This window comes from Anomaloglossus baeobatrachus (genome assembly GCF_048569485.1).
Source record: "Anomaloglossus baeobatrachus isolate aAnoBae1 chromosome 5 unlocalized genomic scaffold, aAnoBae1.hap1 SUPER_5_unloc_27, whole genome shotgun sequence".
NCBI classification, from domain to species: Eukaryota; Metazoa; Chordata; class Amphibia; order Anura; family Aromobatidae; genus Anomaloglossus; species Anomaloglossus baeobatrachus.
Window position 1 is genome coordinate 1,181,076 of NW_027441803.1, and position 25,316 is coordinate 1,206,391.

Here is a 25,316-nt window from a genome sequence, read left to right on the forward strand (position 1 = left end):
ATTGCCAGTGAAAGTAACACCAAGCAGCGGTGGTTAGCAGCCAGTAGCTGCTTGGGTTACCCTTAACAATAGAAAATGCAGCGGGAGCCCACAAACAATGTGATTTTTTTTTTTATTTTTAATGAATTTTTAAAAAAAAAAAAATCGACATGGGCTTCGCCCATCAAGCACCAGAGCATTTTACTGCTCAATTCATCCCAAGTAATCAGATGACTGCAGTGTCGGCCGATTACTTGTTCTGTGTCCCCCTGCATCCATTGCAGCGTGTACGGGCTGTGAGGTCAACGGAGTTCACTCCAGCACTGGAGTCAGCTGATCTGAACTCAGCTGAACTCCAGCCTGCACACGCTGCGATGGATGCAGGGGGACATAGAACAAGTAAGGTCTAAGCCACATGGCGAGAAAAACAGTGCGAGTGGAGTGCGATAAAACATCGCATTCCACTCGGACCAATATTAGCCTGTGTGTCAGCACACATGAGCGATTATTTTCTCCGCCCTAATTGGACCGAGAAAACAATTGCAGCATGCTACAACTGTAATGCAAGACTCTCTCTTTTACCCATTCAAGTGTATGTGGTGAGAGAAAAATCGCACTGCACTTGCGGTACATCGGTGGATTACGGAGGAGAGAGTGAGAGAAATCCCTCCCACCCCTCCTCAGTGCTGGCCCACCCCTCGAGTGCTGGACCGCCCCCCCGCAGCTGAGGTCTGCTCGCACAGTCGGACCTCAGTCACAGGGACACACGCATGACACTCAGCTCTGCTGTACTGAGCGTGAGCCGAGTGTAATGCAAGGGGATCGCAGTAATCCCCGTGTGGCCCCAGCCTGATCGGCCGACACTTGAGTCAGCTGATCTGAACTCAGCTGAACTCCTGTAAACACAGCCCGCACACACAGCCCGCACACGGTCACATGTGACCGGCAGCAGGCAGCGACTGCTGTTAAGGCTACATTCACATGACCGTTCCGTTTTTGCGGGCCACAAAAAAACAGTCCTTTTTTTCACGGATGCATCCTAGTGGCATCCGTGTGACATCTGCGTGCCTTCAGTTTTTTTTGCGGACCGCAAAAAACGGAAGCAGCAAGAAAGATAAATAGATGAGTAGATATAGAGATGAATAGATAGATATAGAGACAGAGGGATAGAGGGATGAATGAATGAATGGATAGATAGATAGAAAATACATATATAATGTCTTACCCCCTGCATATTCTAAGCTGGCACCCTTTTGTGACTTTCATGTGGCACTAAGGGGTGCTTAGCCTTGTATTTAGCCAAAAAATAAATAAATAATAAAAAAAAATGACATGCGGTCCCCCTATCTTTTGTAGCCAGCTAGGGTAAAGCAAACGGCTGCAGCCTGCAAACCACAGCTGGCAGCTTCACCTTGGCTGTTAATCCAGAACAGAGGGCACCCCACGCTGTTATTTTAAATTAAATAAATAATTTAAAACAAAAAACACGGGGTCCCCCAAAATTGGATCACCAGCCAAGGTAAAGCGGACACATACACACACACTGTATATACGCGCACACACACTTTCTTCCCCTGGCTGTGCAGAGCTGCTGCTGTCTCTGTGATTTCTCTCAGTGCACATCCACTGGAAAGAGGCAGGGAGGAGGGTTTGGGTGGAGAGCAGAGTGGGTGTATTAGACACAATGGGTGTGTTAGATAAGCTAGACACCGTTCTAGAGCCACAAAGAATTCTAGGACTTGTAGGAACTGAACACAGGAAGTCAGAGGAGAGATTACCCCATCAGAGCTGGAGCCAGCAATGACTGTGTGCTGCTAGTGCACAATAAAAGGTAATTTTGCTGAAAAAACATAATAGATGTGTTGAGGGGCACATATTAGCAAGATTTATCAGAAAAAAAAAAAAATCAGTTTTGGTAACTGGACAACTTCTTTAAGGTTTTACTGAACTGCTTAAGAAGGATGCTGCAGAGCTGGGGTCGTGGAGTTCACTCTTCCACTGTGATTGATCACTGATGGTTGTGGGATCTAACAACCTGGAAGTTCCTTTTGGAGACATTAGGGACAGTTCCAAAAGTTTTAGTACTGGATTATATTAAAAAAAAAAACACTAATCTGCGGCTCTTCACTGTTTTAGGAAATAATAAAGGCAGCCACAGATTTGTTATAAGCACTATTTAAAGGGAAAGTCATCAAACACATAGAAACTGGGGGATATTACCCTCAAAGTGTCAGCAGCAAATCCCCCCATAACAGTGCGTCATGACCACATTCTTATGGTCTGAAAAATACGATAAGTTTAAAAAGAGAGAAAATGGTTCTTTCCCTCACCAATTCTTACTTGAGCAATTGTAGCTGATTTTTAAATAAAACCAGTTGAATTCTAGTACATCATGATGGCTTCTCCCATGCGACTCATCTGACAACAAGACCTGATTAATGATAAAAAAACATTTGGCAAATTCTGCAAGCAAGAATGGCTGCTCTGATCTGTTGGTTTTCTGATGTCGGCAAGACTTGATTTGCCAGTTGAACAATTCAATTATTCACAACATGAAAAAGGTTCCTTCCCTGTGCGGCTTCTTCACATGTTTAACAAGATCTGATTTCCTAGTAAAACATTTACCACATTCTGGGCATGAAAACGGCTTCTCCCCAATGTGATTTGTCTGATGTCTAACAAGGTGTGATTTCCGAATAAAACATTTCCCACACTCTGAACATGAAAACGGCTTCTCCCCTGTGTGAGTTTTCTGATGTCTAACAAGGTGTGATTTCTGAAAAAAACATTTCCCACATTCGGAACATGAAAACGGCTTCTCCCCTGTGTGACTTTTCTGATGTCTAACAAGGTGTGATTTGTGAATAAAACATTTCCCACACTCTGAACATGAAAATGGCTTCTCCCCTGTGTGAGTTCTTTGATGCCAAACAAGATCAGATTTCCAAATAAAACCTTTCCCACACTCTGAACATGAAAATGGCTTCTCCCCTGTGTGAATTTTCTGATGTGTAACAAGGTTTATTTTCTGAATAAAACCTTTCCCACATTCTGAACACGAAAATGGCTTCTCCCCTGTGTGAATTTTCTGATGTCTAACAAGGTGTGATTTCCGAATAAAACATTCCCCACACTCTGAACATGAAAATGGCTTCTCCCCTGTGTGAATTTTCTGATGTCTAACAAAGTCTGCTTTCCGAATAAAACATTTCCCACACTCTGAACATGAAAATGGTTTCTCCCTTGTAGGAGCCGTTTCATGTTCCACATCCCTTCTGTAACTTTTATTTTGCTTACAATTCTGTGATAAATGGGAATTTTGGACTTGTTTGAAAAGATCTGATGATAGAGTTTTCCATGAAAGGACTGAAGGTATATCTGGGACAACAGCATGCTCCTCATATGTATAATGTGTAATACTTTCATCATCTGTTTTAAATTCTGAAGATATTAGAGGTCCATCTGAACTCCTGATACAGTCATCGGCTACAAATAAAAACACAATATTATTATTTTTTAATTATATAATTTTGAAAGTAGATTTATATTTTAAACCATAACATCAGAAATTAAATTAGGAAACAAATTATTCTGAATCTGTTTTCCAATTTCGAGATCTAAGAGTTACATCTTCGTTAATTCTGATCTCCCATTCCTAGCACCAGTTCTCTGGAATGTGCTACAGTAAATAATCTGATTGATTGTCGCAATGTGACTGTAGGATAATGAGTAATGAGGGACAGGGGGCTACTATACTTTCCGTCATGCTAGGAGACTTTAGGCTATCCCTAACCTCTGGATTACCCTGAACGTGGAAGAAAGGGGCAGGAGTATGATGGAAATACAGATTAAGACAGATGGGAAAACCAAAATTCAGACACACTGCAAACTCCCAGAAATAAACAGTGAGATACTAAGGAGAAAAGCAAGAGAAGGAAGGCAGAAACAAAAAGACAACAATGGTTAACACCACAACTGCTCACAGCAATAATGCACAACAACCACTAGTTTGTATCACAACACCTCACCAGACCTGTATAGGTAAACTATAGCTGGCATTAATGGAATTATCCAGCCAGCATATACAGAAGGGAAGCGAATGATACTGGCTCCCCTACAGCATGTAAACAAAGACACTAACAAGGAGCCCAGCAGAGAATAACTCTTGCTAGTCTTACTAAGTATGTGGTTCGATGCCTGCGTCTCCCTGCGCTGATCACAGATAACAGAGAAGTTAGCAAGCAAGAGTGCCAGAATGTGTAATTTCCACAGATCCTGATGCTGCCATGACAGTTGGCATGCCCTGCAAGCATCTCGTTGTGACATTGATCCACAACATAGTCAATTTCAAAAAGGTTTTTTTTCGAAGATGAAAATATAATAGAGACAGAAGCCAAATATTTAATGGGCTTGTTCGGGACTGTAAGATTGATGGCCAATCCTTAGGCTTTGGAACCAAGCAGGTAGCATGGTCTTGCTATCTGTGCAGGTATACATTAGGGCTCCAATTCATCAAGACCGGCGATGTACAATGAAAATTGATGTCAGGGACTGGCGTGAGATTTCTGGCATAGGGAACGCCACAGTTTGTTATGAATTAGAGAAGCGGTGGCATCACACCCTTCTTCTGGCCAAGCACTGTCCATTTTTGCGTAGCTGGTTAAAATTGGCGTGAAACCTCCAAAAGTCACACAATTTATTTTTATTTACATTTATTTTTTATTGACTGTAGAATGGCTATGATGTATCAATGTTTGGAATCAGCGGTACAAAAGGATGTTGATGAAATAGAGAATCATGACTGTAAGGCACTCGGTGTTAATAAGTGCTGAGAAAACCATGCAATGTAAAAACAACAACGGTCATTGTAATCAATACAAACAAGAGACTATAAAAATATAGCTCTGCAGAGCAGCCAGGCCAACCATCTGTCCTTATAAAATCCTTCTCAAGTCTTCTTTCGAAGCTTATTGAGTAATTCACGGGGGGGCAAAAAATGGGTTTTCAGGTTCCATCTGGTACCAAACATCAATGGTGTATTTACTAGTGTCAAGACCAACATAATCCAAAAGCTCAAAAGGACCCATTTGGTAACGGACTTCCAATTTCATTGCAACAGCCATGTCTTCCTTAGATGCATGACCTCGTTCATGAAGATGCACAAATTCCATTAGGTATGGTACCAGAAGACGGTTAACAATGAACCCTGGGGTGTCTTTACATGACACAGGCATCTTTCCTAGTGTTTAACTGAAGTCCATAAGAGAGTTAGAAGTCGTTTGGCTAGTCATTGGTGTCTTAATGACCTCCACCAGCTTCATCATTGGTACTGTATTAAAGAAATACAGCCCTACAAACTGATCCTGCCTAGTTGTGGAGTTGGCTATGTCAATAAGAATGTGTTGCTGGCAAATATGGTGTGTTCTGGTGCACATTTGTCCAGTGTCTTCATTAGTGCGTTTTTCACTTCCAAGTTTTCTATTATGGCTTCCAGCACCAGATCATTGCTGTGCACCACGGCCGCTGGGTCTGTGCTTGTGCTGAAGTTTGAGAGGGTTTTGCTGATGAACTGTGCAGCAGCCTCAGACTTGTCCACAAACATCTTCTTAGTGACCCTTTTCAAGCTGTCGTCAATACTTTTTGCAGACTTTTTCAAGATGTCATCAGTCTGGTCCACTAAAACAACAGCGTGTCTGGTTGCTGCAGCTACCTGCGCTATCCCAGCACCTATCAGACCTCCTCCGATCACAGTCACGTGCTTGATAGTCAGATTATTCGCAGTGGCGAAGGCCATGGCGAGGCCATGTCTGCTTGTACTGCTGGGAGCTGAAGGACATGCGAGTGATGTCAGCACAGCGCGCCATGATGATTTAGTCGCACAATCTTTTTTCACAACTCTGTGTTGCACAAAAAATTGATTGATAAGTGATTTCTGTCAGAATTCTGGCATTATTGCTTTGAAGAATCAGGGTCTAGGTGTCAAATCTCCTTCTGTAGGTGTCTCCAATCCTTCCAGGGTAGTTTGCCAGTAGTTCACATTCTCTAAAGCAATAATTTTATTAGCTATTTTAGGTAGTTTAAAAATGTGGTATTTCAGTGTGCGGCTGTAGTCTTTTTTTCTATTATCTAGCTATACACACACACACACACACACACACACACACACACCAGCCTGTCTCCTCTTCAACTTTAGACTCCTGGAAATAAGAGACCTTTGGTCACATGACGTGATGTCAAAAAGGTTCTTAAGCAGTCCTAATCGGCATATAAACACTGGGGCCGCTGGGAAAATGGGGGCCCTGTGAAATTGCCCAGTTTGCTCTCCCTTTTCCCTAATGCCAGTCCAGCATGCCAGCCTGTCCTCTGTTCAATTATTTTAGACTCCTGCAATTAAGAGACCTTTGGTTACATCATGTCACATGACTTCATCAGAGGTCCTTAAACAATCAACTTCTGAATACAACTGATGGTGACCGTAAAGGCCACTTTACACACACAGATAAATCTGCGGCAGATCTGTGGTTGCAGTGAAATTGTGGACAATCAGTGCCAGATTTGCGGCTGTGTACAAATGGAACAATATGTCCATGATTTCACTGCAACTACAGATCTGCCAAAGATTTATCTGTGTGTGTAAAGTGGCCTTAAGAGACTGGGGTTCCTAAGAAATTGCACAGTTTGACTCCTCCCAACGCTGGCCCTGACTGTAACGAGGGCATATTTTTAGGGAAACAGAGTATTCATGAACCCTCTGCAGGTCTTTAAGTTGCCTTCACAACAACATAGAGAAGGGACTAGAAACAAACAGCAGAAGAAGCAGAAGCAAAGACAATACAGCTGAAAAAAAAAACCACAGAGCAGAAAACCTTAAAATGTAAACACAAAATGAGTGCAGAAAGTACATGAGTAGATATCTCTTACTGGATAGAGCTGGAGGAAACACATCCTGAGGAACATCGGGGTCTTCTTGGTTACAGTCCTGTGGGAGAAGAGGACGGGGACATCTCTCTGGTGTTGTCCTCTTACTGGATAGAACTGGAGGAGACACATACAGGGACTGAATTCATTCCTTACATACAGATAATTATAGGCCGTGTGTATTTAGTCCTGTCTATTACCTGGTGATGTGAGGGGCTGGGGAACCTCCATCATGACGTCCTTGTACAGATCTTTGTGTCCTTCTAAATACTCCCACTCCTCCATGGAGAAATAGACAGCGACGTCCTGACACCTTATAGGAACCTGACACATACAATGATACCGTCACCCCCGATCCCTTCATAGCGTTACTGTATAATGTCCCAGCATTCCCAGCAGTGTCACCTCTCCAGTCAGCAGCTCAATCATCTTGTAGGTGAGTTCTAGGATCTTCTGGTCATTGATGTCCTCATGTATCGGGGAGTGAGGTGGAGGCCCCGTGATTGGGCTCAGGGGTCTTCCCCATCCCTCAGACACAGGGGCCTGACAGCGCTCACTAGAGGTCTTCTTCACTACTGTGTAATCCTGGTTATGGAGAGACACAGTAATAAATCTCACTCCAGACATTTCCAGAGTCCTCACCTCTCCAGTTCTGTCCATCTGTTATTCCCATAGATAAGAATGATGTAATGTGACGTCATCAGAATCTCTCACCTCTCCAGTAAGCCGGAAGAGGATCTCTAGGGTGAGGTGTAATATCCTCTCCGCCATCTTGTCCCTGTCCATATCCATCCTTCACGGGGCAATCAGGAGAATTCTCTTCTATAGAAGATCTCCACTGAGAGGATCCGATATTGTAGGGACCTGAATGGGGAGAAAAAAGGGGCCGAGGAGCGAGGGCAGAAAGGGGCTGAGGGCAGAAAGGGGCCGAGGACTGAGGGCAGAAAGGGGCCGGGGACCGAGGGCAGAAAGGGGCCGAGGACCGAGGGCAGAAAGGGGCCGAGGACTGAAGGCAGAAAGGGGCCGAGGACCGAGGGCAGAAAGGGGCCGAGGACCGAGGGCAGAAAGGGGCCGAGGACCGAGGGCAGAAAGGGGCCGAGGACCGAGGGCAGAAAGGGGCCGAGGACCGAGGGCAGAAAGGGGCCGAGGACCGAGGGCAGAAAGGGGCCGAGGACCGAGGGCAGAAAGGGGCCGAGGACCGAGGGCAGAAAGGGGCCGAGGACCGAGGGCAGAAAGGGGCCGAGGGCAGAAAGGGGCCGAGGGCAGAAAGGGGCCAGGGACTGAGGGCAGAAAGGGGCCAGGGACTGAGGGCAGAAAGGGGCCAGGGACTGAGGGCAGAAAGGGGCCAGGGACTGAGGGCAGAAAGGGGCCAGGGACTGAGGGCAGAAAGGGGCCAGGGACTGAGGGCAGAAAGGGGCCAGGGACTGAGGGCAGAAAGGGGCCAGGGACTGAGGGCAGAAAGGGGCCAGGGACTGAGGGCAGAAAGGGGCCAGGGACTGAGGGCAGAAAGGGGCGAGGACTGAGGGCAGAAAGGGGCGAGGACTGAGGGCAGAAAGGGGCCGAGGACTGAGGGCAGAAAGGGGCCGAGGACTGAGGGCAGAAAGGGGCCGAGGACTGAGGGCAGAAAGGGGCCGAGGACAGAGGGCAGATGGGTTTCCTCACTTCCGGCCTCTCATAGTTGGGGCGTTTGTATCTATCAGAGGAAAAAGAACAAAAACCTCATTATTTATAGAAATCAGCGAGAGAAAAACATCAATAAAGTCTCAGAGTTGAAGGGGTTAATGCCACCTACCCCAGTAATGGGGAATCTCCACACACCTCCACCTGCAGAGCCGCACACTAGATATATAATACCCTGCACCTACCTCCTCCTGCAGAGCCGCACACTAGATATATAATAACCTGCACCTACCTCCACCTGCAGAGCCGCACACTAGATATATAATACCCTGCACCTACCTCCACCTGCAGAGCCGCACACTAGATATATAATACCCTGCACCTACCTCCACCTGCAGAGCCGCACACTAGATATATAATACCCTGCACCTACCTCCACCTGCAGAGCCGCACACTAGATATATAATACCCTGCACCTACCTCCACCTGCAGAGCCGCACACTAGATATATAATACCCTGCACCTACCTCCACCTGCAGAGCCACACCCTAGATATATAATACCCTGCACCTACCTCCACCTGCAGAGCCGCACACTAGATATATAATACCCTGCACCTACCTCCACCTGCAGAGCCGCACACTAGATATATAATACCCTGCACCTACCTCCACCTGCAGAGCCGCACACTAGATATATAATACCCTGCACCTACCTCCACCTGCAGAGCCGCACACTAGATATATAATACCCTGCACCTACCTCCACCTGCAGAGCCGCACACTAGATATATAATACCCTGCACCTACCTCCACCTGCAGAGCCGCGCACTAGATATATAACACCCTGCACCTACCTCCACCTGCAGAGCCGCACACTAGATATATAACACCCTGCACCTACCTCCACCTGCAGAGCCACACACTAGATATATAACACCCTGCACCTACCTCCACCTGCAGAGCCGCACACTAGATATATAATACCCTGCACCTACCTCCACCTGCAGAGCCGCACACTAGATATATAATACCCTGCACCTACCTCCACCTGCAGAGCCGCGCACTAGATATATAATACCCTGCACCTACCTCCACCTGCAGAGCCGCACACTAGATATATAATACCCTGCACCTACCTCCACCTGCAGAGCCGCACACTAGATATATAATACCCTGCACCTACCTCCACCTGCAGAGCCGCACACTAGATATATAATACCCTGCACCTACCTCCACCTGCAGAGCCGCACACTAGATATATAATACCCTGCACCTACCTCCACCTGCAGAGCCGCACACTAGATATATAATACCCTGCACCTACCTCCACCTGCAGAGCCGCACACTAGATATATAATACCCTGCACCTACCTCCACCTGCAGAGCCGCACACTAGATATATAATACCCTGCACCTACCTCCACCTGCAGAGCCGCACACTAGATATATAATACCCTGCACCTACCTCCACCTGCAGAGCCGCACACTAGATATATAATACCCTGCACCTACCTCCACCTGCAGAGCCGCACACTAGATATATAATACCCTGCACCTACCTCCACCTGCAGAGCCGCACACTAGATATATAATACCCTGCACCTACCTCCTCCTGCAGAGCCGCACACTAGATATATAATACCCTGCACCTACCTCCACCTGCAGAGCCGCACACTAGATATATAATACCCTGCACCTACCTCCACCTGCAGAGCCGCACACTAGATATATAATACCCTGCACCTACCTCCACCTGCAGAGCCGCACACTAGATATATAATACCCTGCACCTACCTCCACCTGCAGAGCCGCACACTAGATATATAATACCCTGCACCTACCTCCACCTGCAGAGCCGCACACTAGATATATAATACCCTGCACCTACCTCCACCTGCAGAGCCGCACACTAGATATATAATACCCTGCACCTACCTCCACCTGCAGAGCCGCACACTAGATATATAATACCCTGCACCTACCTCCACCTGCAGAGCCGCACACTAGATATATAATACCCTGCACCTACCTCCACCTGCAGAGCCGCACACTAGATATATAATACCCTGCACCTACCTCCTCCTGCAGAGCCGCACACTAGATATATAATACCCTGCACCTACCTCCTCCTGCAGAGCCGCACACTAGATATATAATACCCTGCACCTACCTCCACCTGCAGAGCCGCACACTAGATATATAATACCCTGCACCTACCTCCACCTGCAGAGCCGCACACTAGATATATAATACCCTGCACCTACCTCCACCTGCAGAGCCGCACACTAGATATATAATAACCTGCACCTACCTCCTCCTGCAGAGCCGCACACTAGATATATAATACCCTGCACCTACCTCCACCTGCAGAGCCGCACACTAGATATATAATACCCTGCACCTACCTCCACCTGCAGAGCCGCACACTAGATATATAATACCCTGCACCTACCTCCACCTGCAGAGCCGCACACTAGATATATAATACCCTGCACCTACCTCCACCTGCAGAGCCGCACACTAGATATATAATACCCTGCACCTACCTCCACCTGCAGAGCCGCACACTAGATATATAATACCCTGCACCTACCTCCACCTGCAGAGCCGCACACTAGATATATAATACCCTGCACCTACCTCCACCTGCAGAGCCGCACACTAGATATATAATAACCTGCACCTACCTCCACCTGCAGAGCCGCACACTAGATATATAATACCCTGCACCTACCTCCACCTGCAGAGCCGCACACTAGATATATAATACCCTGCACCTACCTCCTCCTGCAGAGCCGCACACTAGATATATAATACCCTGCACCTACCTCCACCTGCAGAGCCGCACACTAGATATATAATACCCTGCACCTACCTCCACCTGCAGAGCCGCACACTAGATATATAATACCCTGCACCTACCTCCACCTGCAGAGCCGCACACTAGATATATAATACCCTGCACCTACCTCCACCTGCAGAGCCGCACACTAGATATATAATACCCTGCACCTACCTCCACCTGCAGAGCCGCACACTAGATATATAATACCCTGCACCTACCTCCACCTGCAAAGCCGCACACTAGATATATAATACCCTGCACCTACCTCCACCTGCAGAGCCGCACACTAGATATATAATACCCTGCACCTACCTCCACCTGCAGAGCCGCACACTAGATATATAATACCCTGCACCTACCTCCACCTGCAGAGCCGCACACTAGATATATAATACCCTGCACCTACCTCCACCTGCAGAGCCGCACACTAGATATATAATACCCTGCACCTACCTCCTCCTGCAGAGCCGCACACTAGATATATAATACCCTGCACCTACCTCCACCTGCAGAGCCGCACACTAAATATATAATACCCTGCACCTACCTCCACCTGCAGAGCCGCACACTAGATATATAATACCCTGCACCTACCTCCACCTGCAGAGCCGCACACTAGATATATGGCTGCTCTGTGCTTACAGGACCTGTGATGATGTCACATGGAGGGGAGGAGTCAGGGTCACATGATCAGCTCCTCAGTGTTCTCCTATACTGGCGTGCACACATTTGATGAGGCGCGGTGTCAGTGGACAGTCAGGCCCCACTCACACTTGCGCTATTTTGAGGCAAACGGAATCCGTCAGTAATGTAGTACAGTTCATTTATTTACAGTGGAAGCGCGACACCATGTGGACACAAGCGGGTACTGCATGACACACACACACGGCATATTAACGCGCTTCCACTGTAAATAAATGAACTGTACTACATTACTGACGGATTCCGTTTGCGTCAAAATAGCGCAAGTGTGAAACTAGCCTTATAGTAAACTATTGTTGCATATGTATGTGACCCCTGTTGTGTATGTATGTGACCCCTGTTGTGTATGTGTGTAACCCCTGTTGCGTATGTATGTGACCCCTGTTGTGTATGTGTGTAACCCCTGTTGCGTATGTATGTGACCCCTGTTGTGTATGTGTGTAACCCCTGTTGCGTATGTATGTGACCCCTTCACACTCTTATTTCAATCTTTGCTTTATTGAATTCTTTATTGATAAGTTCAGGTGAGGAGAAGATTTGTTGAGCGACTTTAAAATAAAGACGTTTGGACCTGATCGGTCTTGAACACAAGTTGCTGAAATGTGTGTATGACGTATATGGAGCAGAGCCGCATGTGTACGATGTTTACGGGACAATGCCATGTGTCTACGATGTCTACGTAGCGGAGCTGTGTATGTAACAGAGCCGTGGGTGCACTATGTGTATGTAGTGTATACCCCCTTTTACCAGTTTATTAATCCCCAAAACACCCGTGCAGGTCCAACATAATCCACACGAGGTCCCACGACGATTCAATCCCTGCTACATGTAAAGTTACAGCGCTCGATCATGCCACATGACTATCCGCTATGAGGTTCATGCAGAGACTGAGCAGCGATCAGTGGTGACGTCACTTAGTTTAGCAGCGGCCACAGCTGGAGGTTCCCACGGTCCACCACTTGTAACCGCAGGTAACTTGACCTCAGGTGGCTTCAGTGACCTCACCTGAGTTCATTCACCGCTCATCACGCGACTCACTCAGTCTCTGCCTGAACATCACAGTGTACGTAGCAAATACTGTGGATAGAAGCGCAGAATAGGGTCTTACCAGGTAAGGTAAGAGATAAGCCAAGGTAATTTAAACCCAGAACTGCTGCTTTTGAATCCAGTAATTTGCATGATTTCATGCCAAATTTCATTACCACACACAGTAATGACAGTGTTTTTATTAGAAATGTTTTGGAAAAACACTGAAACATGTTATTAAATGATCCTATTTTAAAGGATATTATGCCTCCTCATCCAGGTATCACTTTTAAAAGGGCCCCTACCCTGAGAAATATTGTAGCCCCCAGCAGGTGAGAAGTTCCATGGGTATGAAGTCCCCACGGGGTCTTGGGGATTACTCGTCACTGGACCAGTGTTGGTTTGGGATGTCAAAGCGGCCGGGCCTGGATCCGTGACCCAGCGGTGTCAATAATAGTGGGGATGGGGTGTGGAGTTTGCATTTGTGATGCCATCTGTGGCGTGCGGCCAAGTATTAGCCGCTGCTGCGGGAGGTCTTCTCTGGGGCGGATGATCACGTAGCTTGGATGGTACAGGTCTCCACAGGCAGAGCTCAGGCCCCAGGGAGGATGTTGGTTGTAGTAATTGCCTATGGCGCAGGGGTGCGATGATGGGAGCGTCGGCAGTGATGGGATGACACAGAGGTTGCAGTCAAACTTCTTTACTCACTAAGATTACACCGCCTTTGGAGTGCTGTGCTCTGCTGGTATGGGCTCCAGCCGATCCAGGATAGTTTGGAGGTCAAGGCCAGTGTTTCCTTCTATGTGTCCTTTCTAGTGGTCTTCCCTGCATCCCAGCTTCTGAGTCGTGGAACGGGTCACGGGTGGTTGCTGCACTCCCCGTGAACCCTGGGATTACCCTTCTTCCTAAAAACGCGGGTCGAGTCTCAAGCTCTGGACCACGGGCCCCTTTCTATTCTGTCTTTTTTTCCTGACATCTCTTCCTGATGCGTTCTTGACCCCCTTCCTGGGTGCCAACCTGGCACTAACTGAATCTGTGTGAGATGGCTCCGAACTTCCCCTGAAGGTGCCCCGCCTCCTGGGTTGCTGAACTAGTGGGCAGGAGGTTCCATACCTCATAATGGCCACCCCCGGCACCTACCCTGGCTCTGTCCCAGTGAAAGAGGTCCCGTGTTATGTGTTGGATGTGTTATGGTGGTTTACCGGTGATGACGTCCTCCGTATCCAAGATGAATGAGGTGCAGTACCCTGTGGCACCTGAAGCTGCAGGGGCAACACAAGTACAGTGAACTCTGTGTTGCAAGCAGGCTCATATAGATGCTTTGCAAAAAAACTGTTTATTCTGTAAGTCAATCCAACATCCAAAATTAGAGGAAATCCTTTTGCTCTTCCTCTGGTTCGGAAGCTTTTCTGATAAAGGGCCGTCTCAGATTCCAGTCTTATTTTATTGTATACCTGATAGAATGCGACTGTAATAAACAGTATGTGGGCAGGACTTCTCGAACACTCCATGCAAGTGTAATAAACAGTATGTGGGCAGGACATCTCAGACACTCCACAACAGACTTCATTCCCACAGGCGGAATATTAAAACTCTTTTTTACTACATGGACTCTTGTCACGCTCCCCGGGTCCTTGGCTTCCCTCCCCGGGTCCTCAGCCCCGCTCCCCGGCTCACCTGCCACGCTCCCCGCTCTCCAGCCTCCGGTCCCCGTCCTTCCCAGGCCCCCTGGTCCCCGATCGCGGCGCCCGACGGCTTCCCAGGCCCTGGCCGGCTCCCCTGCGTCCTCTTCTCAGCCTCCTTCCCTGGCTTCTGGCACCCGGGCTGCGCGCATGCGCATTAGGGCGCGCGCGCGGTCACTGACCCTTTCTTAAAGGGCCAGCGTCCATTAACAGGTAATGAGGCTAATCAGGTACAGGGTATAAAGGGGTGTATTGTCCAAGGGGGCGGGGCCTGATCTTCGTGTTCCCTAAGCTAGGAGTCAGGTCTCCTGGTGTTTCAGTGCATGTACTCACCTATCTCTCTTTGTAGAGCCGTGCTTGCCTCGCCATCCAGTCTGCCGTATCCTGAACCCCGAACGCTGTCCTTCTGCTATCCTGACAGTCCGCACCATCTCGGATCCCTGCGGTGACCCGTCATCTTGCTCCCAAGGTTCCGGACCCCGCCTGACATCATCTCGGCTTCCGAACCTGAGCTGCGTCACCCGGACCACCACCCATAACTCCGTGGTCCCAGGGACTTCTCCGCTATTCCCGTGTGCAAGGACTGTTCTGCTGTTTCTAGTGTTCCAGCTGCCGGACTCTTTCCTACCATCTAGGAGTTCGGTCCAGTGGATCCACCTCCTGGGCCTGCCCGTACACCTGGCCGTGACAGTAAGATCAGGCCATGGATCCCGCTGCAGCACTATTGGCCCTGCAAGAGGAACTCCAACGCCAGCGTGAAGTCCAGACCCGCATGCTGCAATTTATGACCTCCGTGGACACCCGCCTGTACACGTTACAAGCATCAATGACGCCTGCGGCCACCAGGTCCCCCACTAGGCAATCCACGGCTCCCGCACCAGAGGCAGCCGCGTCGGATGCCTCCCGACTCCGTTTGGCGTCACCACCTCGTTATGCTGGAGATCCCAAGACCTGCAGGGGCTTCATAAACCAATGTTCCCTTCATTTCACGCAGCTGCCACATCTGTTCGCCTCCGACCAAGCCAAGGTCGCCTTTATAATGTCTCACCTGGAGGGCGAGGCACTGGCGTGGATGAACCCCTTGTGGGAGAAGGAGGACCCCATGACCAAGGATCTTCAAGAGTTCCTGCAGGCCTTTCGCAGTACCTTTGACGAGCCGGGACGCGCCTCTGCGTCTGCTTCATCACTTCTCCGCCTACGTCAAGGAACACTGACGGTGGGCCAATACGCCATCCGTTTCCGCACTTTGGCTTCTGAACTCGGGTGGAATAATGAGGCCCTGACAGCCGCCTTCTGGGAAGGACTTTCGAGTCGCATCAAAGATGAGTTGGCGGGTCGTGACGTGCCCTCCACCCTAGATGCCCTGATTGCCCTAGCAACTCGTGTGGACATTCGTTTTCAGGAGCGCTCCAAAGAGCTGTCTCGGGAGAGACGTCCGGTACGACATTCCCCTCCTCCACAGAAGCCCTCCGTATCGCAGTCATCAACAGCTGGGATTCCCGTCCACGAGCCCATGCAGATCGACCGAGTACGGCAATCTGAACAACGTCGAGCAGAGCGGCTCGCCAAGGGCCTCTGCTTTTACTGCGGAGAGGACACTCACCTCCTACGCTCCTGTCCGGAAAGGCCGGGAAACTCCAAAGCCTAGGGTTGGTAGGAGAGGCCACCCTAGGTGCTGGGACTCTCTCAGACCCGGTTATGTGGACTGTGCAAGTGTCAACGGGAGAGACGCGCTTCACGGCTGAGGCATACCTCGACTCTGGAGCAGCAGGCAATTTCATCCAGCAGGCCACGGTGGACAAGTACCAGCTGCCTGTTACTCCACTCGAGAAGCCCCTAGTGATTGCCTCTGTGGATGGGAGACCCCTCTCTGATACCATCTCCTGGGTCACCAGACCGGTCGAACTGCGTATCGGTGCCCTGCACACCGAGAACATCACTCTCTACGTCCTTCCACACATGTCCCACCAGATCCTGCTGGGACTTCCCTGGTTACGGACACACGAACCATCAGTCAGCTGGGGTACTGGCGAAATCACCCGATGGGGTTCTGCTTGTCATGAGAAGTGTCTGAAGTCCATACAACCTATCCGACGACCTCCGGTTCCAGAGAACCTACCGGAACTGCCCTCGGCCTATTGGTCCTTCGCAGACGTTTTTGACAAGAAGGAGTCTGAGGTACTTCCGCCACACCGTCCCTACGATTGTGCCATCGACCTGCTCCCAGGAACAACACCACCTCGAGGACGGATATATCCGTTGTCTCCGGCCGAAACCAGGGCCATGTCTACCTACATCACAGAGAGCCTGGCAAAACGATTCATCCGGAGATCCTCCTCTCCTGCGGGAGCAGGCTTCTTCTTCGTGAAGAAGAAAGAGGGTGACCTACGCCCATGCATCGACTACCGGGGTCTAAATCAGATCACCGTCAAAAACAAGTACCCTCTGCCGCTCATCCCCGAATTGTTCGACCGGCTCAGAGGAGCCCGTGTGTTCACCAAGCTGGATCTTCGTGGTGCCTACAACCTAGTTCGTATCCGCTCTGGGGACGAATGGAAGACCGCGTTTAATACTCGCGATGGGCACTATGAATACTGCGTGATGCCCTTCGGCCTGTGTAACGCACCAGCAGTCTTCCAAGAATTGGTGAACGACATATTCCGGGACCTCCTCTACGTCTGTGTCGTAGTTTATCTGGATGACATCCTTATCTTCTCTCCGGACCTCCAGACCCATAGAGAGAACGTACAGCTGGTTCTGCAAAGACTGAGGGAGAATCGTCTTTACGCCAAATATGAGAAGTGCGTCTTTGAGCAGTCTTCTCTCCCTTTCCTGGGATACATCATCTCGGGCACTGGACTGCAGATGGATCCAAAGAAGGTCTCCTCCATACTCAACTGGCCTCCTCCTTCTGGACTGAAGGCAATCCAACGGTTCCTGGGATTCGCCAACTACTACCGCCAGTTTATCCCTCACTTCTCTGCCCTGACTGCTCCTCTCTCCGCTTTGACCAAAAAGGAGGCTAATCCAAAGGACTGGTCACCTGCGGCCGACGCCGCGTTTTGCTCCCTGAAGCGAGCATTTGCCTCCGCTCCTGTACTCCACCGTCCGGAGTTAAACCGCCAGTTCACCTTGGAAGTGGATGCCTCCTCCTCGGGGGCTGGAGCAGTGCTCATGCAGAAATCCTCCTCCGGCAAGATGGTGACTTGCGGTTTCTTCTCCAAGAGCTTCTCCGCGCCGGAACGTAATTACACCATCGGTGACCGAGAACTATTGGCGGTCAAACTGGCTCTGGAGGAGTGGCGCTACCTCCTGGAAGGAGCAGTGTACCCCGTGATTATCTACACGGACCACAAGAACCTGGAATACCTGCGGTCCGCTCAGCGACTGAACCCACGGCAAGCCAGGTGGTCCTTATTCTTTGCCAGGTTTGACTTCCAGCTCCATTTCAGACCCGCGGACAAGAATGTACGCGCTGATGCCTTGTCTAGGTCTTTCGTGCCCATGGAGCAGGAGAAAGAGACTACCCAACCTATCATCCCTCCTAGCAAGATTATTCCGGTGGCCCCTGTCACTCTGGCCCAGATACCGCCCGGGAAGACCTATGTCTCTGAGACTGACAGGCAAAAAGTGTTACACTGGGGTCATGCCTCCAAAACAGCCGGTCATGCAGGCCAGAAGAGAACATGGGGTGCGATTGTACGCCATTACTGGTGGCCATCCCTTCGCACGGACGTCGCTGCTTATGTCTCTGCCTGCTCCTCTTGTGCCAGGAACAAGACGCCCAAACACCTGCCCTATGGCCGTCTTCTGCCTCTGCCTATACCCTCAGTTCCGTGGCAACACATAGCGATGGATTTTATTACGGACTTGCCATTATCCTCCGGACACACAGTCATATGGGTCGTGGTGGACCGGTTCTCCAAAATGGCTCACTTCGTCCCTATGGCCGGACTGCCCTCTGCTCAGGAACTCGCGGAAGCCTATATACATCACATCTTCCGCTTGCATGGCTTTCCATCCCACATCGTGTCCGACAGAGGAACTCAGTTCACCTCCCGCTTCTGGAGGGCGCTCTGCAAGCATCTGGGAGTGACTCTGGACTTTTCTTCTGCTTACCATCCTCAGTCTAATGGCCAAGTGGAGAGGGTCAATCAAATCTTGACATCCTTCTTACGTCACTATGTCAACGCCCATCACGACGACTGGTCCACGCTTCTGCCTTGGGCTGAATTCTCACATAACCACCATATCAGTGAGTCGTCCTCCAAATCTCCCTTCCATGTCGTTTACGGACTTCAGCCCTCCGTTCCATTGCCTATATCCCCTTCTTCGGATGTCCCTGTGGCTGATACTGTAGCCCGTGACTTCGCTACCATTTGGGACTCTGTCAAGGCGTCCCTTGGACGCGCTTCCCAGCGGATGAAGAAACACGCTGACAAGAGGCGTCTGGACCCTCCGTGTTTCTCTCCTGGTGACCTGGTCTGGCTTGCTTCCCAGTACATCCGATTGAAGATACCTTCCTACAAGCTGGGTCCTCGCTACATCGGGCCGTTTAAGGTCCTCAGCAAGATCAATGAGGTCTCCTACAAGCTACAGCTCCCGGCCACGATGAGGATTCCCAACTCTTTCCACGTCTCCCTGCTCAAGCCGGTCGTCCTTGGTCCCTTCTCCGCTGCTGCCAGTCCGGCTCCTCCACCTATTGCCGATGACGACATCTATGCGGTAAGGGATATCGTGGCCATGAAGACCGTTCGAGGTCGTCAGTTCTTCCTGGTGGACTGGGAGGGGTATGGTCCTGAGGATAGGTCCTGGGAGCCCAGGGAGAACGTGGGCACTCCTCTGATCCGTGCCTTCATGTCCCGGTTGCGGGGAGGGGGGCGTGGGGGGGGGTACTGTCACGCTCCCCGGGTCCTTGGCTTCCCTCCCCGGGTCCTCAGCCCCGCTCCCCGGCTCACCTGCCACGCTCCCCGCTCTCCAGCCTCCGGTCCCCGTCCTTCCCAGGCCCCCTGGTCCCCGATCGCGGCGCCCGACGGCTTCCCAGGCCCTGGCCGGCTCCCCTGCGTCCTCTTCTCAGCCTCCTTCCCTGGCTTCTGGCACCCGGGCTGCGCGCATGCGCATTAGGGCGCGCGCGCGGTCACTGACCCTTTCTTAAAGGGCCAGCGTCCATTAACAGGTAATGAGGCTAATCAGGTACAGGGTATAAAGGGGTGTATTGTCCAAGGGGGCGGGGCCTGATCTTCGTGTTCCCTAAGCTAGGAGTCAGGTCTCCTGGTGTTTCAGTGCATGTACTCACCTATCTCTCTTTGTAGAGCCGTGCTTGCCTCGCCATCCAGTCTGCCGTATCCTGAACCCCGAACGCTGTCCTTCTGCTATCCTGACAGTCCGCACCATCTCGGATCCCTGCGGTGACCCGTCATCTTGCTCCCAAGGTTCCGGACCCCGCCTGACATCATCTCGGCTTCCGAACCTGAGCTGCGTCACCCGGACCACCACCCATAACTCCGTGGTCCCAGGGACTTCTCCGCTATTCCCGTGTGCAAGGACTGTTCTGCTGTTTCTAGTGTTCCAGCTGCCGGACTCTTTCCTACCATCTAGGAGTTCGGTCCAGTGGATCCACCTCCTGGGCCTGCCCGTACACCTGGCCGTGACAACTCTCTATGCATTGTACGGTAGTTCATTATAAAAATATGGCTTAAAGGGTGACCCCATCGAACAGATCCCTCCTAATACCCCTAATAGAGTGGAGGTATTAAATAAAAAGGAAACATTCTGGATATACAAATTAAACACTTTGAAGCCTATAGGTTTAAATGAGGTGACAGATCTGTGTTATTAATATTATTTTATCAATATATTTTTATTCAATTTAATAGATTTCTTGGTTTTATATTATCGTATTTATATTATATTAATTTTATATTATCTTAATTCAGATCTTGACTTTTAAATATGCTTCATTTTATTAATGTTTATATTTATACATTTATATGACTATAAATTGTATATGATTGATGTTAATGATTCATGTTTCTAATTGAGGGATGGGGTGCGTGATTATGGGGTCCTGTGTGTGGTTATTCCGGCACTGTCCTTCGTACTAGTCATGCGGGAGGGCTTCTCGTTTGAAGATTGTGATCTTTCCGTAATCTGCGCAGACGCAGTGAGGTAATTCCCACGGTCTGAACTCTATTAACCCCCACGCATGCGCGGTGTGGTTCTCTCCCACGGACCTGAACTCCTGTTACCCCTCACGCATGCGCACTCCTGCTTTGCTCTGGCACTCGCTTTCTGAACCTTCACAGCTAGAATCACTATACTAAGGAATACAAATATATGGTGCACATCAACACTCCCCACCAATAACTAATATTATATAATTCCATTAAAATTAATTATTTCAACATTCCTTTTTGTTTTTAAAACTGAAGAAATGTTCATTAATTACTTTCCTCCATGGATTTTTCTTCATTGCTTCCTGAGCGGCTTCATCTGTATTTGCACAACATGAAAACCCGCAGGCGGACCGCCACCTCCATGGCTTCTAACTGGCTCTGTTTCGAGCCCTTATACAAAAAAATGTTTAGTTTTTACACACATTACTTTTTTGCTTATATGAACTCCTTCTAGTACGTTAACCTCATATGTACGATTGCCGCACGTGATCTCTGCACACACACTGTATATTATGTCTGCACTACTCTATGAAACCTCTCATCACTTCTTACCCATAAGGACTTTCCTGCTCGTGGCCTCTGAACATTCGCACTGGATATCAATTTTTACACAACCCGTCACTACACACACGCAATTTTTTATTTTTCTTCAGTTTTCTCCTTTTTCCCTTCGATAAATAATACACGATTGTGAGATTCAAAGTTTTTAATTATTTTTATTTATTTTTATCTATCTCTGTAATATCATCATCAATTTAGTTTTTCAGCACAACCTCTCCATTTTTTAACAAAAATTATACCATAACCTTTCTGCTCTCCCCATTGTTGATCATGATCCCCTATATAGGGCTGTGGATAGCGCCTCCAGCTGGTGTATTACTACGATCCCCAGTAAATCCACAGTTCTAGACTCTCAGCATTCTGTTATATTTCCAAGAAATATTTTTGCATTATTCATTTTCTCTTTTTGCTTTTTGTTTTGTAATTTCTATATTGTTGCGATATTTGTTACTTCCAGGACTTTTAAAGTCGTCTTTTAATACATTATGCTTTAAATCTTGTTGCCGTTATTTCATAACTCGATTGTCCCTCCAGTATTTGAAATACAGCAGGCGGTCCTCTGACTTATCTGTATGTATATATATAGGTTCTTTCCTCTGTAGTAGACTGTTGATTTTTACTTGATGTCCTGATGAAGGAGACAGAGTTCTCTGAAACGCGTCAACCTGAATAAAAGTATAAAGAGATGAAATAATCAACATCTGATTTTCTGGTGATAGCGCGGTATACACCCGATCTCCCTCCGATACGTCTGCTTTCCAGGGCTGTGGCTGCCGCCATCTTTTATGTGCGTTTAGGAGTTGTGACTGGCACAACCCTTATAGGTGAATGAAATTATCTTGGCTTATCTGTTACTTTACCTGGTAAGACCCTATTCTGCTCTTCTATCCACAGTATTTCCTATGTACACTGTGATGTTCAGGCAGAGACTGAGTGAGTCGCATGATGAGCGGTGAATGAACTCCGGTGAGGTCACTGAAGTCATCTGAGGTCAAGTTACCTGCAATCACAGATGGAGGACCGTGGGAACCTCCAGCTGTGGCCGCGGCTAACCTGAGTGACGTCATCACTGATCGCTGCTCAGTCTCTGCCTGAACCTCACAGCGGGCGGTCATGTGCCATAATCGCGTGCTGTAACTACATCTAGAAGAGCTTGAATCGTTGTGCCACCTCGTGTGGATTATGTTGGACTTGCACGGGTGTTTTGGGGATTAATAAAGTGGTAAAAGATAGTATCCGCTACATAAACATCATGCACACACGGCTCTGCTACATACAAGTCATGCACACACGGATCTGCTACATACAAGTCATGCACACATGGCTCTGTTACATACACAGCTCCGCTATGTAGATATCATACACATATATCACATGCGACTCTGCTCCATATACGTCGTATATAACAGAGAGATAGTGAAAAGGGGCTTTCAAAAACCGCGCCAAAGATCCCAGATGTAATCTTGAATTAATGTATTTTTATTTCGGCATAGGTCTACGCGTTTCAGGAGGCTCAGCTCCCTTCCTCAGGACCAGCAAGCACAAGATACATCAAATCTGCAGAATCACATGTGTACAGACCGTATATACCCAGTAAAGCATCAAAGAACCGCCCTCAAAGAGAAAAAAACCGGCGGGAAAAACACTTCCATACCTGCATAGTATGACGTAGTACAATGAAAAATCAAAGAAATTGAACTGTGTCCATTGAAACAGTATCTATGCTATTAAAATCAAATGAACAGCGCAAACAAAAAAAGTTAAAAATAAAACTCATGAAACAAATAATTGTGTCATTAATGAAAAAATACATATATATGTGTCTCTGTGTTAAAGACAGTTCCAGAAACCATAACCACAGTAGGAAGGTATAGAACCCACACCACCTATGGACATCAGTCTACATGAAGGACATAGGATGAAAAGCGGTCAGTCCACACACCCAATACGATGTGCGGTAGAAATTCGTGAAAATGTAAGAAAAGAGTGTAGACAATCACAGTGAGAAGGAAAGATTGCTTAAAAATCTATAGGGAGTAATGTGAAAAAACTTTATTAAAAAATGGGAGTGAAAAAACCTTTTTTCAACAAAAAGGTAAAAGTAGAATATTCCCAAAAACAATGTGCATCTCAATAATAAGGAATGGAAAACCAACTAATTATAAGCGCATAAAAAGCGCGATGCATAGTAAAAAAAAACCTGCATACATATATATATGTGTATAAATATGCAAACATAAAAATTCATAGTGAAAAAATGTAAAAATCTTGTCTACCCATATAGGTACAGGCAGCAAGAAAAAAAAGGGGGATTCCAATGACCCAAAAGTGAGCCATACAACAATTAAGCTACCCGTGTAAGACAACCAAGATCAAGCAATAAGGAAGGGGTAGTGAAAGTGATTTACTCGTAAAGGAAACGAATAAGTGCAAGGGGAAACAAGGGGTGACGAGAGTTCAGGAGCGTGGGAAAAAACAAGGTGCGCACGCGCACGATCAAAGGCAATAAGCCGGTGCAAAGAATAAGCTAATAGACTGGAGACGGGGTGAACAAAGTTCAAAGCGTGGGAAAAAAAGGGGGAGAGATAGATTAAAATAGAAAGAAACCATGCATATGAATGGAAAGAAGACATAGAGTGAAACTCCACATATATATCTATATAAAGGAAATGAATAACAAATCGTTTGAATCAAATGAATAATAAAACATGGAAACCAGTTTTTCACAAAATAATCATTATCCATCTAAAAAACATGTATCAGCCTATGACCAAAATTGGGCACAGATACAAATTTAAAAATAAAAATAATGAGGGGCGTGTCCTGGCTATGGAGGAGTGAGGACGTGTTTGTCTCAGCTCCTGCCACCGGACTACATTACTGACAATTAAACCAGCCCAAGAGCCTGGAAGAAAAGGATATGCAGCGCAGGAGAAGGGAGAGCTCCCAGGGGCCCAGCAGAGGAGCGTCACGGACAGAGGAGAAGGGAATTAGAGGCTTCCTTACCGGGCCGAAGCAGAGGACAGCACTGCAGACATCTCCCAAGATGGAGAGGCAGGGGAAGCCCCAGCAGCAGCAGAGACAGAGAGAGGAAACCACCCGGGCAGCGGAGGAGAGGCAGCTGATAACCCCAGACAGCCAGTATACAAGGTCTCAGGTACAGGGGATCCCTGGAGCAGGGAGCATGGGTACAACCCCCACCATTGCTGATTGCAGACCTGCAGTGGGGAGGCCTCAGGAGGGGAGAGAGGTGCCCTTACCCCTGTCACAGAAGGAGGACAATAATAAATCTCAAGCAGAGGCTGTTAATGCTGCAAATGGGGAACAGGGCCCTGCTAGTGGAAATCTCCTATCTTCAGTGAGACACAGCCTGAGTCAAAGTGTGTATGATATGGAAATGCAAGCAGAGTTAGAGCCTGCCACAAGTACAATAAGATCACATGAACCAGGAGTGCTGACAGAACTTAATGAAATCCGGGCACACATCTCTTCTATGCCCACCAGAGAAGATATGGAGACATATATAGCAAGGCTGGAACAGGCATACCGCACAGAGCTGTCGGCCCTGAGGGGGGAGGTGGAAAGAGTGGACACTCAGAACCAAATACAGGCAGCTAAAATACAGAATATAGAAGACACCACTCAGGCACAAGGGGCCATTTTGGATCAACACTCCCGCCAAATACAATATATGGTGGAAGCAATGGACGATGCTGAAAACAGGGGCCGGAGAAACAATTTAAGGGTCCGGGGTTTACCAGAGTCTGTTGAACCTAAGGATCTCCAGAGAGCCCTCCAAGTGATG

At 48.3% G+C, this 25,316-nt stretch overlaps 1 protein-coding gene across 1 annotated transcript in view; it reads right to left on the reverse strand.

Moving 5' to 3' along the window:
• Nucleotides 1-314: 314 nt before the first annotated feature.
• The window catches only part of LOC142259112 (uncharacterized), a 249,944-nt gene continuing 224,942 nt past the window's right edge, over nucleotides 315-25,316 (reverse strand). The window contains exons 11-12 of the mRNA XM_075331624.1: nucleotides 6,901-6,988; nucleotides 315-3,465 (exon numbers count right to left, since the gene is read on the reverse strand). Of these exons, the coding sequence (XP_075187739.1) occupies nucleotides 2,525-3,465; nucleotides 6,901-6,988 (1,029 nt within the window). The 3' untranslated portion in view covers nucleotides 315-2,524. The remainder of the gene's footprint in view (nucleotides 3,466-6,900; nucleotides 6,989-25,316) is intronic.